General features: G+C 40.1%; 1 protein-coding gene across 1 annotated transcript in view; it reads left to right on the forward strand.

Moving 5' to 3' along the window:
- LOC126349750 (probable RNA-binding protein 19) overlaps window positions 1-19,997 on the forward strand; it is a 111,766-nt gene that overhangs the window by 69,880 nt on the left and 21,889 nt on the right. The window contains exons 9-11 of the mRNA XM_050002456.1: window positions 2,478-2,600; window positions 3,083-3,218; window positions 16,529-16,696. Of these exons, the coding sequence (XP_049858413.1) occupies window positions 2,478-2,600; window positions 3,083-3,218; window positions 16,529-16,696 (427 nt within the window). The remainder of the gene's footprint in view (window positions 1-2,477; window positions 2,601-3,082; window positions 3,219-16,528; window positions 16,697-19,997) is intronic.

Below are 19,997 nucleotides of genomic sequence, written 5' to 3' on the forward strand. Positions count from 1 at the left end.
AGTGAACTTTTCAAAGTATTTTTTTTTTAATTTTTTGTGACTTGATGTTGTATAATGAATGCCTCCTGTCACTCTCTATGTTCCTTCAATCTTAATAGCAGATATGTTATTGTGGCAGTAGCCAAAAACATGCATTTTGAGGTTTTGGTGCATCTGCATATTGTTCTGATCTCATCTCATTAGAAAATCATTTGCTGGATCCCTTTAAAGATGTGTCAGAGATCTATCTGCTCATGTATTTTTGATCAAGAGGTGGAGGAAGTGCTCCATATGTATTTTACTGCTAGTTAAAAACAGTTTTTAAAGAAAATAATGGCAATGTGTACTGCAGTGATGTAAAAGTTAATATTGATACTGGTATCTCTTCATGTTGTTTTAACACATAATGATTATGTCTGTAATTCCTGACAAATGGTATATCTGTTTGTAAAAAATGTAGTATGTTATTTTCCTCCAGCTACATTTACAATATAATTAAAAATTGTTTTGGTAATATCTAATACTGTATTGCAAACCAGTACAGTCCATCTGCTTGAAACCCTGGGTGAATATTTTGAAAAATAGTGTCATCACATATCTTGTACCATTGTTACAATAATTTACATAAAGTGAGTACAGATATGTATTGACTTTCCCAAATATTTAAATGGTTTGTTGTGTAACGCTAAAAGCATCATGGCACAGTTCGTGGGCAGCGCTATTGTGTTTATGGCAGATGTAATCCTGCAAAATATTAGAGAAGTGAAGAAGACCTTCAGAGGATAGATGCGTGCATGGTTAGCCAGTTACCCTCAACATAACTGAAAGAAACTTTTTGGTCACTAACAGATGGAAGAATTCATCACTGTGTACTTGCTGTATTGGCAATCAGTCAATGGTAACAGTCACCATTGCAGAATATCTAGGGGTATGAATCTTGATCACTTTAATGTGAAAGGGCTAATTTAAAATGGAAGATGTTATTTCATCCTTCTCTCTGTACTTTTTTTCCCACATTACCAAACATCCAATCAGGAGGCATACAGCTGTGGTCCCAAATTTGAAAGTAATGTCAGTACTTGTGAAGACTTCTGGTATTTCCAGGAGTCTTGATAAAGTTTCCATTAAAATACTGTTCTTGCTTTGTGACATTCATGAATCCGAGAAAAGTCTTAGAACTTCCATTGGAAATGTTGGTATTAAAATCAAAATACTATTCACCCCACAAAAATTAGCTGCAGAAAGCGAGTTTTGCTTTATCAGTTTTGTGGCAGAAAGTGAGTTTTGGAATAATGGAGGATGCTTGGTAGCTTAGCTTCTAACCATGGTAGTTGTTTTTTGGGTTTTGAAAAAATTGTTTTCTGCATAAGAAAGATGGCTATCTCAAATAGTGTATGCCACAAAAAACTCATTTTGACCTATATTGCAGAAAGCAAGTTTTGAAAAAACTGTCCCCAATTCTTTGAACTGCTTATTGTAAATTTTAATAATCTTTTTCACAATAAAGGATAAATGATTTCAGTTGACTAGCAACTGTCCTCAAATATACAGAAACAAAAAGAAAAATTGCCTTGCAGTTAGTATAAAAGCCTTGTAACAAATTTTAAAAACATATTTAACATTGAAAATGTTAAAAGTGAGAGAGAGAGAGGGGGGGGGGGGGGGATCCTTATTTTTCAGTTCTTTATTTCTGTCCTCTGCCTTGTCTGTCTCATATTCCAAGAAATGTACAATTTTTGTACTGTTAACTAATTTTCTACCAGATTTATAAAGACGTCCTAGCAAAATTACTATATGTGCAGTAGAAGATGCCCCTTTCACATAGGAGGCTGGGAAACAATAAAATTCGGATGGTATATAGAATGTTCCATTCAATGTCAACATTAGCAGACAATACTGTTCACAGGAGCATTGTATAATAGTGTTTTGTAATTTGTAGCAACAAGATTTCAGTTTCGACTATTTTATAAAATCATTTAAGCAATTATTACTTCCATTTGTCCTCTCTGCTTTCGTAAAAACACAGGTGCACTTTTTTTTTTTAATGTGCTGTTTGCCCTGCAAAAGCACTGTATTTGTCTAGCAAAGATTACTTGTATCTCCTCCCAACATCCCCAAGCTAAGTGTCGAGCCGTGCTGCATGTACAGCACAGTAGTGATTGTTTACTAAGCATCTTTTGCTTCGATTCAGTGCTTTGTCTGGCAGGAAGCTCATGTATGTGCTCCTAGTGCCTTACTCAAACCACTTAGCTCATTGCTTGGTTATTAAATCATACCATGTTAAGTGTACCTGTAATTCCAAGACTTTCTGTTGTACTTTATAGTTTTGAGTGCAACTTACATATATGCCAGTTGTAGATACTTAAAAATGTGTTATTTATAAAGATTCTTGGAAGGTCCAAAATCATTGACTGGAAGTTCAATCTGAAATTAAAAATACTTTGTCTTAAATGCCTACATTTGATGTTAGCCGCAATGCTTGTTTTGATTTATTCAAGGTCTTGGATCCAAGAGGACCTGAAAGTTTAGCTGTCCGACTTGCTTTGGGAGAAACACAGATAGTGACAGAAACAAGAGATTTCCTAATTGAAAATGGTGTTCATCTTGATGCGTTTAACCAGGTAAGGCACTTCTTGTTATGGTATAAAGTTGTGCATTTTTTCTAAAATAAACAAATCAGGTCTATATAAAATGGTTTGTGACAAATATTGAATTTGAAGAAAATGATTGTCTTCAGTATAAAATTTATAAAACAAATCAAAATACTCAACACTTGATTTACATTATTATTCAAAAGGGTTTTGTATTTATAGCAATAACCCTGTGCCATACACTTTCCATTCACATTTGGAGTATATTTGCAGCTGTAGATGTTCACAGTTTTATATATATATATATATATATATATATATATATATATATATATATATATATATATAATATATATGCCATTGATGCACTTTGACATTGTTGTGGATGTGATGGTATTATCGTGATTTAATTTGATATGGCTGGTCATACATACTACAAAACAGTTGTACATTTGTGCTAATAAGGAAATCAATGATTTTACATGGTATTTTAATGGTGCCATTTGCTTTAGGCCCCGAAAGCAAGATCAAAGACTGTAATTTTAGCTAAGAATTTACCTGCAAAGACAAGCTTACAAGAAATCAAAAATCTATTTGGTAAAAATGGAGAGCTGGGAAGAGTGATTTTACCACCAAGTGGAGTTACAGGTAAATTTCAATTTGTGAACGTGACTTTCTCTACAATTTGAATTAACATATATTTTTGGTGATTACAGAGCAGTTGTTTGTCATTTTAAGTAACAATATTAATATGATAAGCAAGTTCTGGCAAAATTTAAATAAGTTAGGAGTAAAGAAGACCACTCACTAGATAGTAGAAGTACTGAGTTGTCAACAAGCACACTAAAAGCAATGAAGACTTTTCCAGCTTTTGTACGAGTCCTTTAATGAGCTGAGTATGTATATATACTGTGGTGTAATCAAACCTGAGACATATTCATGATTCTTCGGTACCGCTGAGTATCGATAATTTAATTTTATAAATTTTTATGTACATATAAAACTAGAACCACTAACATTCATTATTTCATACAGTACTACTTACTGTATATCTGGGATGTTTGGATAATTTATTAATATTTAAGTGAAAATCTGTTAATTTAAATCTACCAATCAGTTAATGTCTTTGACAACAATGTAAATCTCATTCCTTCAAATGTTATCATTGTACTGCTTGTGTGTGGACATTTGACGAGAAGTTGAAGAGTAATGGAGACATGTCATGTTTGTAATGTAGCAAACCTACAGCATTATCAGACCTCTATAAGAAGACAGCAAAGCCAAATTCAAGACAGTCACTTAAGTAATAACTACATTTTAGTAAAGTGAATATACTCTTCAATACCACTCCATCCAGAATAATTAAAAACATCTGTTCCACAGACAAGTGATTGTGTAATCAGTATTGAATCAATATATTATGATATGCACAGACAGTCACTCCCTCATGTTTACACGTGTGTAGCTACATTCTCCCAGATGAACATACAATGCTGGGACTGCAGTTCTGCTGGTAGACTGGGGTGAGTGGTTGTGTCGGGTGGGATCAGTAGATGCAGAAAGAAGTGGAAGGAGGGTTAGGGTGGATAGCTAGTGGCTCAGAGGGAGGCAGCAAATGTGCAGGATAGGAATGTGGGAGGGAGAAGCAATAGTTGCACAGTGTAGGAATGCATTGTAAGGATAACTCCCATTTACAAAATTCAGAAAAGTTAGTGCCGGGGGTCAGATGGAACTGTTTTTGGAGCAGCCATTGAACTCAGATATGTTGTGCTTGGCAGTGTGTTCTGTCACCAGATGGTAGCTCTGATATTGGTCACAGTTTGGTAGTGGCTATTTATTCCAGAGGACAGCTGGTAGGTTGTCATACATCCAGTATTTGTGCTCACTTAATTGTTCAGTGCATGTAGTTTCTTGAATGTCTGGCAGATGTCAATACAGCCACTGTGAATGCAAGAAGCATCTGCACTCAACTACCTCTCCACTAATCTGAGCATCCCATGCTCAAGTGCCTCAACCTTCTAGTTACCTGATCACCACTCTTTTACCTGCTGCAGGATCATGACATGTGATCATGAGGTGAAAGAAGATCTTATGAGTGAAAAAGATGATGGTCGGAGCTGTGTTAGGGAGAGATTTTTTATTAGTGACTGATAAGAATGGAAATCTTGTTGGCTATGTTTATTGTGGTCAGGTGCTCTGCTCTGCTATCTTACAAATCTACCCCCCATATCTGAAGGCACATGTCTCCAGAACACAACAGATTGTAAGTTCTGAAACACGAGTTTCAGTGAAAGTTCCTGTAACTAAAAAGTGTGTCAAATTGTGTGGTAGAAATCTGTGTCCATTTATATTAAAATTGGGTGGAGTTTTCATCATTTTATGCCATTATTTCAAAATTGGGACATGTTGATGTCTCCAACATTTTGTCTCATCCTATGACAGGAGCACAAAAAATTGAAAGCCAAGCAGATGAAAGGCGAGCGAGATACTCACCATTGTCCAGACCGCAGGCCTAACTGCAGGTGCATGTACAGCAAATATTTGGACCGATACATGTCAGAAAAATTGTTGCTTATCTATTATTATGCACTTTATCAAAATTAGGCATTAATCTGGACAACCCCAAAAACATACGCTTTTCATGTTAAGTGCATTGTGCTGCCACCTACTGCCGTGTACCCCATATCAGCAACCTCAGTAGTCTTTAGACATCGTGAGAGAGCAAAATGGAACACTCTGTGGAACTCACAGACTTCGAACATGGTCAGGTGATTGGATGTCACTTGCTTCATACGTCTGTATGTGAGATTTCCAGACTCCTAAACATCCCTAGGTCCACTGTTTCTGATGTGAAATGTTGAAATGTGAAGGGATACGTACAGCACAAAAGCCTACAGGCTGACCTCGTCTGTTGACTGACAGCGACTGCCGACAGTTGAAGAGGGTCGTAATGTGCAATAGGCAGACATCTATCCAGACTATCACACAGGAATTCCACACTACATCAGGATCCACTGCAAGTACTATGATACTTAGTGGAAGGTGAGAAAACTTGGATTTCATGATCGAGTGACAGCTCATAAGCCACATATCACACCGGTAAATGCCAAACGATGCCTTGCTTGGTGTAAGAAGCATAAGCAGTGGACAATTGAACAGTAGACAATTGAACAGTGGAAAAATGAACTGTTGTGTGTAGTGATGAATCACAGTACACAATGTGGCGATCCAATGACAAGGCATGGGTATGTCGAATGCCCGGTGAACGTCCTCTGCTAGCATGTGTAGTGCCAACAGTAAAATTCCCCTGGTCTTGGGGATACATACCAGTTTTTCATGGAGGGGGCTTGTACCCCCTGTTGCTTTGAATGGCACTACCACAGCACAGGCCTGCATTGATGTTTTAAGCACTTTCTTGCTTCCCGCTATTGAAGAGCAATAAGGGGATTATGACTGCATCTTTCAACATGATCGAGCACTTGTTCATAATGCACAGCCTGTGTTGGAGTGGTTACATGACAATAACATCCCTGTAATCGACTGGCCTGCACAGTCCTGACCTGAATCCTATACAAGATGTATCAAGAAGGATGGCTCAAGCTTACAGGGTTGAAAGTACACAATAATAGAAGCACAAATGTCAAGTAAACATGGGCTCTAAAACTCATACCTTAAGGGCTGTGAGATATTCTTGATTTTCAAAATTCTGAAACAGATCTCTTCTACCAAAACAAGAAAAAAAAAAGTCCAGTAAATATCTGCTAAAATGCATACCTTTTCTTGTTTTGGTCCACTTCCCGAAATATGGAAAGCAAAGAGCTCACAGCAGAAGAGATTTGTTTCACAATATTGAAAATCAAGAATATCTCATAGCCCTTAAGGTGTATGTTTTAGAGTCCATGTTTACTTGACATTTGTGCTTCTATTATCGTATACTTTCAGCCATGTAAGTTTTCACCAGCCTTTTTCATACACCCTGTAGAACACCTTTGGGATGTTTTGGAACACCAACTTCGTGCCAGGCCTCACCGACTGAAACTAATACCTCTCCTCAGTGCAGCACTCTACATCTACATCCATACTCTGCAAGCCACCTGACGGTGTGTGGCGGAGGGTACCTTGAGTACCTCTATCGGTTCTCCCTTCTATTCCATTCTCGTATTGTTCGCAGAAAGAAGGATTGTTGGTATGCCTCTGTGTGGGCTCTAATCTCTCTGATTTTATCCTCATGGTCTCTTCGCGAGATATACGTAGAAGGGAGCAATATACGGCTTGTCGTCTCGTTGAAGGTATGTTCTTGAAACTTCAACAAAAGCCCGTATCGTGCTACTGAGCATCTCTCCTGCAGAGTCTTCCACTGGAGTTTATCTATCATTTCCGTAACGCTTTCGCGATTACTAAATGATCCTGTAAAGAAGCGCGCTGCTCTCCGCTGGATCTTCTCTATCTCTTCTATCAACCCTATCTGGTATGGATCCCACACTATTGAGCAGTATTCAAGCAGTGGGTGAACAAGTGTACTGTAACTTACTTCTTTTGTTTTTGGATTGTATTTCCTTAGGATTCTTCCAATGAATCTCAGTCTGGTATCTGCTTTACCGACGATTCACTTTATATGATCGTTCCATTTTAAATCACTCCTAATGCGTACTCCCAGATAATTTATGGAATTAACTGCTTCCAGTTGCTGACCTGTTATATTGTAGCTAAATGATAAGGGATCTTTATTTCTTTGTATTCACAGCACATTACACTTGTCTACATTGAGATTCAATTGCCATTCCCTGCACCATGCGTCAATTCGCTGCAGATCCTCCTGCATTTCAGTACAATTTTCCGTTGTTACAACCTCTCGATATACCACAGCATCATCTGCAAAAAGCCTCAGTGAACTTCCGATGTCATCCACAAGGTCATTTATGTATATTGTGAATAGCAACGGTCCTACGACACTCCCCTGCAGCACACCTGAAATCACTCTTATTTGGAAGACTTCTCTCCATTGAGAACGACATGCTGCGTTCCGTTATCTAGTAACTGTTCAATCCAACCACACAATTGGTCTGATAGTCCATATGCTCTTACTTTGTTCATTAAACAACTGTGGGGAACTGTATCGAACGCCTTGCGGAAGTCAAGAAACATGGCATCTACCTGGGAACCCGTGTCTATGGCCCTCTGAGTCTCGTGGACTAATAGCGCGAGCTGGGTTTCACACGATCGTCTTTTTTGAGACCCATGCTGATTCCTACAGAGTAGATTTCTAGTCTGCAGAAGAGTCTTTATACTCGAACATAATACATGTTCCAAAATTCTACAACTGATAGACATTAGAGATACAGGTCTATAGTTCTGCACATCTGTTCGACGTCCCTACTTGAAAACGGGGATGACCTGTGCCCTTTTCCAATCTTTTGGAATGCTACGCTCTTCTAGAAGAATGGGCTCCCATTCCCCCAGAAACTTTCCAGCAGCTGATTGATTGTATGCCTGCAAGAGTGGAAGCAGTCATCAAGGCTAAGAGTGGGCCAACACCATATTAAATTCCAGCATTACCGATGGAGGGTGCATTTTCTGCCAGGTGTCTGGAGACTTTTGATCTCATAGTGTAAGTATGGTATTGTTGACAGCTCACTTTCCTGAGAAGCAAAAATCTAAGGAATCCATTATGAACTATATTTAGGAAACAATATTTAACTTTGGTATATTCCCCAGATTCTTAATTAGATTTCATTTGACACTGGCTATGGTGCTAATACATGCTAACCATTGCCAATCCTTTCAGTATTTTTCATGCTTTCCACATGTTTTAAGCACTGTCCTGCAACACATTTTTGATGACAGTTGTTTGAAAAATAAGGTTGCAGTAGTTGATTTCGCAACTTATGCTACCAAAGGTACTGAGCAGAAAAAAAAAAAAAAAAATCTACTCACCAAGTGATGGCAGGAGAAATCACATATAAGCGTTAGGAAATGTGCCAGCTTTTAGAGCCAGTAGCTCCTTCTTCTGGCAGAATGATAGAAGGAGAAGGATGAAGGAAAAGGAATGGTAATAGTAGTATTGAGAAAATGGTGAGAGTTACAGAAAACTTGCCCAGAACACTTGATCTTGGGGATACTTATCAGATGAAATGAGAAGGAAAGACTGTTTGTTGGAGACTGCACTGAACAAGATTCGAACATCTGAGAGCTCAAATGTGGGAGATACAGTAATAAGCAAGACAGAGATTACTGACAAAACACTGTACAAGAGTTAATAAGAGCAGAAAGCTAAGTGTAGTCATTTGAGGTGGGGAAATAAAAAAGTCAGAAAATGAATTAAGTCCTGGTGGGTGATGAGAATCAAGGACACAACTTTGCACCTGCACAGTTCTGAGAAACAGACGTCAGGGAGAATAGTATCACAGGGAGATCTATCTGTGAAACGACACATCTCATATGTCAACTGTAAATACTTTATAGTATCCTGTAGCAGAGCATGCTGTACAACATGGTAGTCCTGACCTCACTACCTGTTTCAACACGTGTGCCATCTGGATTTTCCTTCCTGACACCGATTTTTTTCAGAACTACGCAGGTGAGAACTGATGCTACAACCTGTCCTTGGTTCTCACCACCACTTGGCCTTAATGCACATTAGTTTCTTTGGTCTTAGCCTTTCCTTTCAGTAACTATTTCTTTCTTTGCTGTTTCTTTTATCTTCTGACCTGTCTATTGCCCACATCACATATCTACCACATATAATGCACTTAGCTTTCTGTTCTTACTAATTCGTGCACTTTGTTTTGTCAACAATATCTGTCTCGTTTATTATCATACTTTCCACCTTCAAACTCTTAGGTTTTCATATCTTATCTAGTACAGTTCCCAACAATCAGCGTTTCCTTCTCATCATGCCTGGTAACTTCCTGGGCGACTTTTCCATAGCTCTCCCCATAGCTCTTGCCAGTCCATTTCCTTCATGCCTCTTCTTTCGCCTTCAATCCTTTTGACAGAAGAAGAAGCCACTAGCTCCGAAAGCTTGCACATTTCCTTAACTTTTATGTGTGTTTTCTCATGCCACTGCTTGGCAAGTAGGTTGTTTATCTATACAATTATATTTAAAATTTCTGTTTCATGACAAACTCTGCTAAAGAGAATTCATACAGAAGAACTTGAAGCAAGAAACAAAGACTAGATGTAACAGCATGTTTTTTTGATGCAGGCTGTAGTTAGGCAGTATGATGAAATCATGGAAATGCTAGTGGAGAAGGACATCTCTGGAAAACTTACTGGTTACGGCACAAACACTGTGAAAAGAGTTTGTGACATTTTTAGAGCTTTTCAAAGATGCTGAGGAGGTGCTCCAAAGCAGAGGTAATGTACAGTTCAGTTTGTTTCGTTATGGGTGCATAAACAGCAAGATTCATTGTAACGCAGTGCTTGAAGAAACAGAGGTACATTTATATTACTTTAGAACCAGTTTTCTTGTTCAACACGTGCTACATATGCAGCTAATGAAAACTGTATGCTCCGAAATGCTAGTTACAGTGTCACTGGAATTTGGCAGTTCATTACAGCTGTTGTATTAACTGTAGCTATTAAAAGCCCTGTCTTCATCTCATAGAGGAGAAGGTCAAAATTTGGACATTGCACAGGACTGTAGTGATTCCAATTATTAAAACTGATGTCTGTGATAGAGATGAGACGTTGAATACTGTACCTCAAATTTGTGATGGAATATCACAGCAAAATTATAATATGAAAATAATGTCTTACTCTGTTTTTGTGATGTCTTTAAACGTTTGCTTAGGGCTCACCAGTCAGAAAATGTAGTCACTGTTTGCAGAATGACTATAGTTGGAGTCACGAACAATGGCGGTAGAGTTTAGGCTTGTTCTGCACACCTACATTACGTATTCTTTTGACAGCCAGTAGTGTTTTGCACACTTTGCTGCAAATGCTGTAGCTAATTGAGCATTAAACGTGATTGTAGTGAGTTATTTAACGAATTTCGATTCGATTTGTTGCGAGTTTTCATCGCTGACTGCAGCAGTAAGTGACAAATCCTGCACAAGCAAGCAAGATACATGATTTGCAAGATTTCAAATGGAAAGCACGTGCATGCATGTATCGCAATTGTTGCTTGGAAACGTCAACAATGCAGTCCCTGTCTATGCCTTGACATACACGAATTGCCATCGTTCGTGGAATGGACTATAGACTGCGGCCACTTCAAATTCAGTCAAATGAAAATATAATAAGTTCAGTTCTGGAAGAATGTATATAATTTATGAGCAAGGGAGGCCACTCACTGATTAGCAGAAGTGTTGAGTCACCGATAGGGCACACACAAGAGAGAAGAATTTTGGTAGCATTCAGAAGAAATCGCTTTATGACCTAGAGGACGGACGGACACACACACACACACACACACACACACACACACACACACACAAAGTTATATGTATAAGCAGCACAACAGTCCTGCCATTTGGTGAGTAGTCTCCAATCTAAAAATGTGTTTCACTTCTATGTAACCCAAGTGGATAGTGATGACGACAACGATCCACAATCCATATAATGAGACGTGGAAGCATAACTGTAGTATCTTTCTCAGTCTGTCTGCTGTAACAAGAAGAATGTTGTGTGTTACAGCCTTAAATGTGGTTAGCGAAAGTCATCAGAAGTCCTAACCTCAGACAGAGTAAGCAGACTTGGTCCACAACGAGACGAGATGATGATTTCCTGACAGATGATTGTAATTGCAATGTTAATAGAGCATAATTGGGAGGCAGTTTTGTTTCAGTTAGACTTCTAATTTCTTAGGTGGTAAAATTTGCATTTATAAATCTGAATCAATAATCAGATGGTGTTATAAAAAACGACAATGTGATTTCTTATTCTGAGACCAACCATCAGTACAAAAATTGGTCTTTAAGTAGTTTTCCTGTGAAACATTAAACTATTTAAATTTTTGTTATTGTACAAGGCAGTCTATTTTTTCTTATGTATGATAATGAAATTGTGAATAGACATTACCATCCAGGAATATATGCCACAACATAACTAAATTGATCTGAGTGTAGTTCTGTCAGCTGGTGGAAGTATGTCAGAAACAACACCACCCTGTATGCACACAAAGCTACTATTATAATGGTCACAAAAGTAACGTGGCAAGCATCCCAAACCATGCACACTCTGCCCTACGCAAGGTGTCTTGTTTGACCACAATCTACCTATTCGAGCATTCATACTAGTGCATGCCATCCCAAGCATGGTCTTCTCAAATGAGTATGGGCAAGCAAAATGCCCAGTTTGCAGACATCTAATGCCCACATAAAATGCTGTGCAGAAATTGCAGCAGAACTGGTTTATACCAGCCTCTGATCGAACAGAATAAGCCTATGACAGCTGATTAATGTGCTCCCACTTAAAGGAACTCCACTCTTGTTGTCCAGTGCCTCCAACCAGATGCTCATTGCCTAGTCTCTCATATCAGTGATAGAAACCACTTCTCGACCATCCCCACTCCATTATCACCTGGATCTGTACTCATTACTGTTGATTCCACCGCCCCATATACTAACAGCCATCATATTGGTGGCCTTGCTGCTATCAGACACAACCCCTCCCAATGTCTTTTTTACTCAAAACCCTTTACTTCACTTCTTATACATGTAAACAGTTAAATCTTCATACACAACTACTTCTCCTTTGAGGGGAAGATATGTAAACAAATTGGAAGCATGGCTATGGGCACCCTCCTATGTGAGTCTTTTTACAGACCCTCTAGAGGAAACCTTCCTAGCCTCCAAAAACCACAAACTGTTGTTTTGTTCAGAGTCACTGGTAATACCCTCATGATCTGGAGCAAGGGCCAAGACACCTTATCCCCATTCTTCCACATCCTCAATACCTCTTCAGTTTGCTTCGCTTGGTCCTCCTTATCCCAACCTGCCATCTTCCTCAAGATTCACCTCTACCTCTCTAATGGCTCCATCTTTACCTCTGTTAATATTTAATGTATTAACTGACAACTGTACCTGAATTTTGACAGCTGTCACGTATTCCACACAAAAAAGATCACTTCCATTTAGCATGGCCACCCATCTGCAGTGACAGAATTCTCTTGTGTAGTGTGATGAAGATCCCTCTAAGGTCTTCACAGACAGACAGGTGCTATCTCCTAAATCTAATCTACAAACAGAAACCCCTTACATTACCCTCAGACATAATCCCCCACCACCCTCAAGGATGAGGTATTACAGAGCACCTTATCACTCGACATCATCTCAGACTGGAGCAACCGGGCATGTCCTGTGTCAGAGCTTTAAATATCTATCATAATGCCCAGGAATGAAGAACATCCTTCCCACAATCCTTCCCATCCCTCTTGAACCGGTATCCTGCATCCATCCAAACTACACATCATCCTGTTCCATCCCTATGCCACCACTCACTTTCCCATCCCCATGCCACAGGGGACATATCCCTGTGAAAGACTCTGGTGCAAGACACGCCCATTCTTTTCACCCAGCACATCTTATTCTAGTCCTGTCACAGGCTCATCCTATCCCACCAGAGACATGGCCACCTGTGGAAGCAGCCATATCATATACCAGCATACCAGCTCTGGTGCACGTTTTGCGTAGTGTGGTATTTGGGAATGGCCATCAATCAGCTGTCCATCAGAATGAGAGGCCACTGCCAAACTGTGGCCAAGACTAGACCACCCAGTAGCAGAACATGCTACTGAGCACAACTCGATAGAGTTCAGTGACTGCTTTGCATCCCGCATCATCTCAGTTCTTCCCACCAGTAGCAGGTTTCCTGAACTATGCAGGTGGGAGTTACCCTTGTAACACAATCTGAGCCATGCACCCGCTCATATTGATGAGTTAAGTCTGTGGCCAGACCTTCTTACCTCATTGTTGGGTGTTGGATTTCACGGCGTCCTGTTAGGGAGCACTTGAAGAGGTGCGTAAGAAAATGTAGTGCATATGCAAGTGCACGAGGTCTGCCTTGCGTGGTACGCAGCCTGGTGTTGATGGCGCTTGAGGACTGGAGTAGTTTTTTACATGACAGGTGGATCATACCCAGTTATATACTCTTTGTGTGACAGACTGAGAGAAAGTGTAACAAATTTAGCAGTTATTGGCCTTGTGAGTAGGGCACCACAGTGGTCAGAAGGTTACCACTGAATGGGTCCTAAACTCTTGGCTGCTGGTTACTGGGGTGGATTTCACTGTTGATTTGCTGGAATTTCATCCAAGTAACTTGTTTATGTTGAGTCTGGTGAACCTAAATTTGTTAAACCTGTACCATTGGTTTTGATTCATTGGAGACTCATTCTAGTGTAATGTCCTTAACTGCCCTTTGGCAAACTAATGTAAGAGTAAGCGTGAGAGGTTTTGAATATGTTTTGTATGGGGTTTTTCATGTGGTGACATTAACTTCTATTCGGTTTCTTCTCCAGAAGCTCAATTTTAAGGCCATGCGCCAACTCGTTTCGTTGATTTTACATTAACTTTGTTGCATACCTGATCATAAATCAGCTTGTATTTCCTCAGTGGCAGCAATCACAGCAAAAAATTGTCTGTAAGTACAGCACTACCTAGATCCAGTAAAGTGGTTGACATACACTCTTTTAGTTTTGCAGGTTTCATTTCCATAAACGTCAGACCTTCCCCGTCACTGAATTAGCTGTGATCAGTCTGTGTCTTAAATACATTATTAAGTCATTATTTAACTGGTGTGCACATTCTGAACCTTCAAATTATATGACAATAGTCACTATGCAGTAAACCTAATCAATCAGCAACAGTCTTGCTCAGATGAACGATATGTATGGCACTTATGTATTAAAGTTAATCAGTAATCATTGTTTATTGTCCTGCTTCACTGTCCATTTTCTTACTCACAACACGCCATTGCACCATTACATTTTTACAGTTCTGATTGACATGAGTTCCACTCTCAAAATCTCAGAACAGACTGGCTTCAATCCCAGTGCTTATATAGTTTTGCAAAACTACTAAAATTTCACTTTCTTAAATACGTAATTTTGATAATTTACAATTAGAATTTTACATCTCAGATTAATTGAATAGTACAGAAAAATTTGATTTTGGTCTGAACATTGTTACAATAAGAACTTCGACTGAAATAAGCATCCCTGAAGATGAAAACTGCAAAAATTGCTAAATACACAATATCATAAGTGTTAAATACCTGAAAACTAATTACTTGCTGATGTTCCTACCACATTTTGGAAATTAGCTATAAGAATACTTTAAAGATTTCTGTGGGTTATTTTCCTAACTTTATCAGTAATTACATCTGTTTACATGTCAGTAATATGACTGGAGTAGGAAATAATTACTGCTAGGTAACTGAACTGAGCTTTAGCAGAATTAGGTACTTAAAATGGTTTAAACTAATTAGGAAATTATTCTTACTCATGTAATTTAGCAAGGTTGGTCTGGTCTTTTACTCAGAATTACAGGATGATAGCACATCTCTGTAATTAATAAAGCAAAACAAAGTATTTTAGGGGCCACATAAAAAAAAAATGAAAATGGGCCCCAGTTTGCTTTGCTACAACTTCTCTTGCAGATAGGATTTGGAGATATATGTATATTACTTCTCATATGCAGTAGTGTGCCGAGTGTTGCTTAGCTTGCAGTTATTTTTGGCATGTTAACTGAGTGTGTTCCATTTTATGAAATTTCATACATGGCAAGTATATAATTCTGTTTTCTTTGGGTAGTAGTAAAGTGGCTGATCAATGCGATCTGCATAATTTGTAAGCTACACGCTCACATGTAGGAAGCTGACATCAGTTAATGTGTTGAATCAGCGGCCTTAGTACAAAGAAGCAGATTGTAATTCTTTTATTACTTTTAATCACTGAAGTTGTTATTCTATTTTTTAAGCTTACAAATGACAAAGTAATACTCACTATTAATTAGAGGATGTTAAAATTTCTTGAAAACTGCTTTCACAACTGTGATCAGTTTAGTTGAAAATTGCCTGTCTCAACCATGATCAATTTTTTCAACTGTTATAAGGTTTAATTGAATCTTCTTTGCAATATTTTACCTATATTAAGATTAGCTTGAAGATTGTTTTTCTTAAAGTCGCCAAATTTCTGTTGTTACATCTGTGATAAATAATTTTTTTTGTTCTTAAAGAACTACACTTCCTGGGGCCCAGTACCCTACCACTCCCTACTCCATTCTCCATCCATTGCTTCCATCTTCCAACATCCTTCACTCCCATAATATTCATGGCCTCAGTCTCCACAAATCCTCTACCCAACAATATCCTCTTCCTCTGTCCTGTCACCATGTCCCAGTCCATGTCTTCACATCATTGTCTTGTACAAAACATGAACTCACTCGCTCCACAGAATTGTCTTGTGCACAACATGAACTCACTCGCTCTATGTCCATATGTTATCACGCTCTTATCCTAAGCACTTTCTGCATCTTCCTCTTACATTCTTATCCTGCACACCCATTGCCTCCCTCTGAGCTGTCAGCCACCTCTCCCAAATGCCTCCTCCAGTTTCCCTCCTCTTTTCTTCCTCTACCCACCCCTGTCAACACAACCATTTACTCCAGTCTGCCTGCCGAGCTGCTGTCCCAGCATTTTGTGATCAGTGAGCACAATATAGCGCTCTGTGTGTGTGTGTGTGTGTGTGTGTGTGTGTGTGTGTGTGTGTGTGTGTGTGTGTGTGTGTGAGAGAGAGAGAGAGAGAGAGAGAGAGAGAGAGAGAGAGAGAGAGAGAGAGAATGAATGAGTGTACTCTAGCTCATTAAGAGATTCATCTGAAAGCTAGTAGAGGTTTCACTCATTTTTGTAAACCTGTCAGCAACTCAATGCCTTTACTGTTTGGTGAGTGATCTCCTTTACTCCTAATTAGTATTTAATAGTATGTTACACTTGGTTTTAACTTTTCTTCATTTTTACAGCAATTATTGAATTCTTGGAGCCTTCAGAAGCACGAACAGCTTTCATGAAGTTAGCATACACAAAATTTAAGCATCTCCCTCTTTATTTAGAGTGGGCTCCCTCAGATGCTCTGAAGGAAGCACAAATGAAAAAAGATGATGATTCAGTACATCAAGCAGTGAATGAAGGTAATTTCTGTTTGGCTACATTTACCATTCCACTTGGTTTTCTGTTCCCTCACTCCTTCCCTCCCTCTTTAGTACTGTTCTTATAAATTTGAATGAACTGCACTCTTTGTGAGCCATTTAGGGTTGTTTACTCCACAACTAAGCCACATTGAATTTGATCTAAGAAAGAGCCAGGTTTGACGTCAACAAAAATGATTTTCATTCCCTCAAAAGTGTATTCTTGCATGCAACCATTGCCAGTGCTGTAGTGCGTTAAGTTTAGCATGTACTGCATGTTAGGGGAAGAGAGCAGCCACACATGGTGACAACAAGCTGGAGGAAGGCTGTGCACTCCTGCTATAACCCACCGTAAAACTATTAGGATGTCAAATAGCACACACGTTACCTGTAAAGTGACACTAACACCACTCATATAAATGACACTGCTGTTGGTTGCCGTTATTGATATCCTACAAGAGATCACTGCTGTTTGAATTGGTACACTCACTCCCAATAGCCCTGTACAATGAAATAAACTGTTCTTCCACTGTGTCAATAGATATTCCTCTAAAAAAAATTGAAAATGTCTCCAACGAGAAGCCTAATCAACTTTACAATATGAAATTGTTCTTTCACATTTCAAGTGCAGCATCCAATGTGAAAGTAGTAACTTTCTCCTTTTGTAAATATTGTTTCGCTATTATGCAAGTTAGATTGATTGCATTTAAATATGATTTAAGTAAAGATGTAATCAAAGAACTGAACCCCTCAGGGGGAGCTCACGATTCTTGAGTGAGTTTGTGTGTGGCACCCATGGGTCCCCGAGCTATTGCAGCCCATTCTTCTTTCCAGGCTGCATTTTCTTCCCTGTGCCTCTCCCTCCCCATCCTTGCTCCTTCTCCACTGCCCCCTCCTTCCCATCTCTGTGTTCTTACTTATGTTGGCCTTGCTACCCATCTGGTTTTGCTGCATTCCTTGCACTTTTGTTCTCCTTGCCTTTTATATTTCATCCTTCTTTTTTGGCCTTTTTGGTCTTCCTTTGGGGTCTGACCTCCACTTTTAAATTTTCTGCCCCGTAGTGTAAGCCATTTGGGAAGAGCTCCCTCCCTAGTGTCCATGGTGTGGATTCACCCCCCCCCCCCCCCCCCCCCCCAGTGCCCCTCTGCCCTGCTTGGCCACCAGTATGTGTAGCCAATTCGTGGGGTGCAGCTGTCATGTACCCTCCTGGCTTAGTCCCCTGACACTTCAGGGATCACACTTCTGATATCTGAGCTGTTGACTTCCCATGTATGCTTAGGAGTGGTTGCTTGTCATTCTGGAGCATTGAAATTCCCGGCAGTGGCTGCTGAGCCAGATGGCCCTTGGTGTGGTTGGGTGGCACCCGTGAGTGGAGCCTCTTGATTGGAGTATCAGGGTGGATGCTTTGCATATGAAACATATTAAGCTCCAAAAATCTGGCTGCTGTTCTACAGCTGCCTCTTTGAATGGTGACGGATCATTGAATGCTGCTTCTTTTGACTCTGTGGCCTTCCTTTCCTGGGAAGAGAGCCAGGCTCACTGACTTGGTGTGAAACATTTTCTGTGCTACCTGGTTTGTGCTAGGGCAGTCAGGCACATATTCACCACCAGAAAGCCATTATTTTTTTACAGAAAATATGGAAGAGAAGTTTGGCAAAGTGGAGTGTTGGAATAAGGTGTGGTCGGATTCCCTGTTGATCAAAACTTTAACACATAATGTGCAGCTCTTTGTGCTTGTGATCATCTTGGTGATGTCCTGGTGTCCACTACATCTCACCATGCTTTGAATATGGTCCAGGGAGTAATTTTTCATAGGGACCTCATCCTTCAAACTGTTGAGGAACTCCAGGTCAATCTGGAATAGCAGGGCATTCATTTTGTTCGTAAGGACAATCACACTGATATGGCATCTTTAGTCCGGCATTTAAGGTAGATACTCTCCCAGAGTTATCAGTTTTTCGTCAAGCCATACGTCCTGCCACCGATGAGGTGCTTTCGGTGTTTGAGTTTTGGTACATGTCTTCCCAATTTAGGGCTCACTCTCTGTGGTGATTGTGGACCCCACTCCATGAGGAGGCCCTCTGCGTCCATCACCCGTGTGTGTTAATTGTCATGACTGTCACTTTCCTTACTCACCAGATTGCCTGGCTTATAACAAGGAAAAATAGATGCTAGAGTAAAAGTCCATGGATCATTTATCTTACACTGGGGCTCGCCAGAAATTTAATCGACTTCATCCTGTGTCAGTGACTTCTACTTTTCCCTCTGTTACGTCCTTTCCCCTTGTCCCTCTTCCATACACCAGTCCCATCTCCCTCTCGTCTCCCCCTCTCCTGAAGTTTCCACGCCCCCTCTTCCAGGTGTCACTCTCCCTCTCCCCGGTCGAAGAAGTGCCCCATTCTTCGGTGCCCGCCAGTGATAAGCCTTCCTCCTCATGGCATCTCTCAGGTCAGAGGCCTACTGTCACATCTTGGCCATCTTACACACAGTCTTAAGTGCTCTAAGGCCACCCACTGTTTTTTGATCCTGGATCATGCTGAAGCCTGCTGTCCCTCTGACCCAGCCCCCTCAACTTATGAAAGAGAAGAAGAAGAAATAAGTCACAGGACAAGCCCTCACTCCTGCCCAGAGGTGCCGTCTCCCCCTGCACAACTTGAGTCTGATCACTTATTTATAGATGTCGCCCTATCCTCATTGGTGATGGTGACCTGGCAATGTGATTGGATCCAGTGCTTTTGCCTCCTGTTTGGATACCCACTCCATGTTTATTCAATGGAACTGTAGTGGATACTACCATCATCCCCCAGAGTTGCAATCCCTTATTGCCTTTTACTCAGCAGTTTTGTTGTTCTGTCGAAGTCTCATGTTACTGATAATCATTCACTGACTCTTTTTGGATTCCGTACTTTCTGTCGGAAGCAGATTGGCCCTTTGAGAGCTTCTGGTGGTGCCTGCATGTTGGTCCGTACAGATATTTTTAGTACATGGATCCCAATTCGTACCCCATTGGAAGCAGCTGCTGTCTGGGTCCACTTGGGCTCTGGGGTCACAACTTGCGATCTGTATCGTCCTCCTGACAGGCCACCTACATTTGCTGCCCTAACTGTTCTCCTTCAGCAGCTCCCTCCTCCCTTCCTACTCCTTGTGGATTTTAATTCCCATCACCCATTGTGGAACAGTGCTTCTTCATCTAGTTGGGGGCTCCTCATTGACCAGTTTCTTGCGAACCACGAACTGTGCCGTCTTAATTACGGTTCCCCTACTCATTTCAGTGCCAACAGTGGCATTTTCTCTGCCATTGATC

This window comes from Schistocerca gregaria, chromosome 1, assembly GCF_023897955.1.
Source record: "Schistocerca gregaria isolate iqSchGreg1 chromosome 1, iqSchGreg1.2, whole genome shotgun sequence".
Lineage (NCBI taxonomy): Eukaryota > Metazoa > Arthropoda > Insecta > Orthoptera > Acrididae > Schistocerca > Schistocerca gregaria.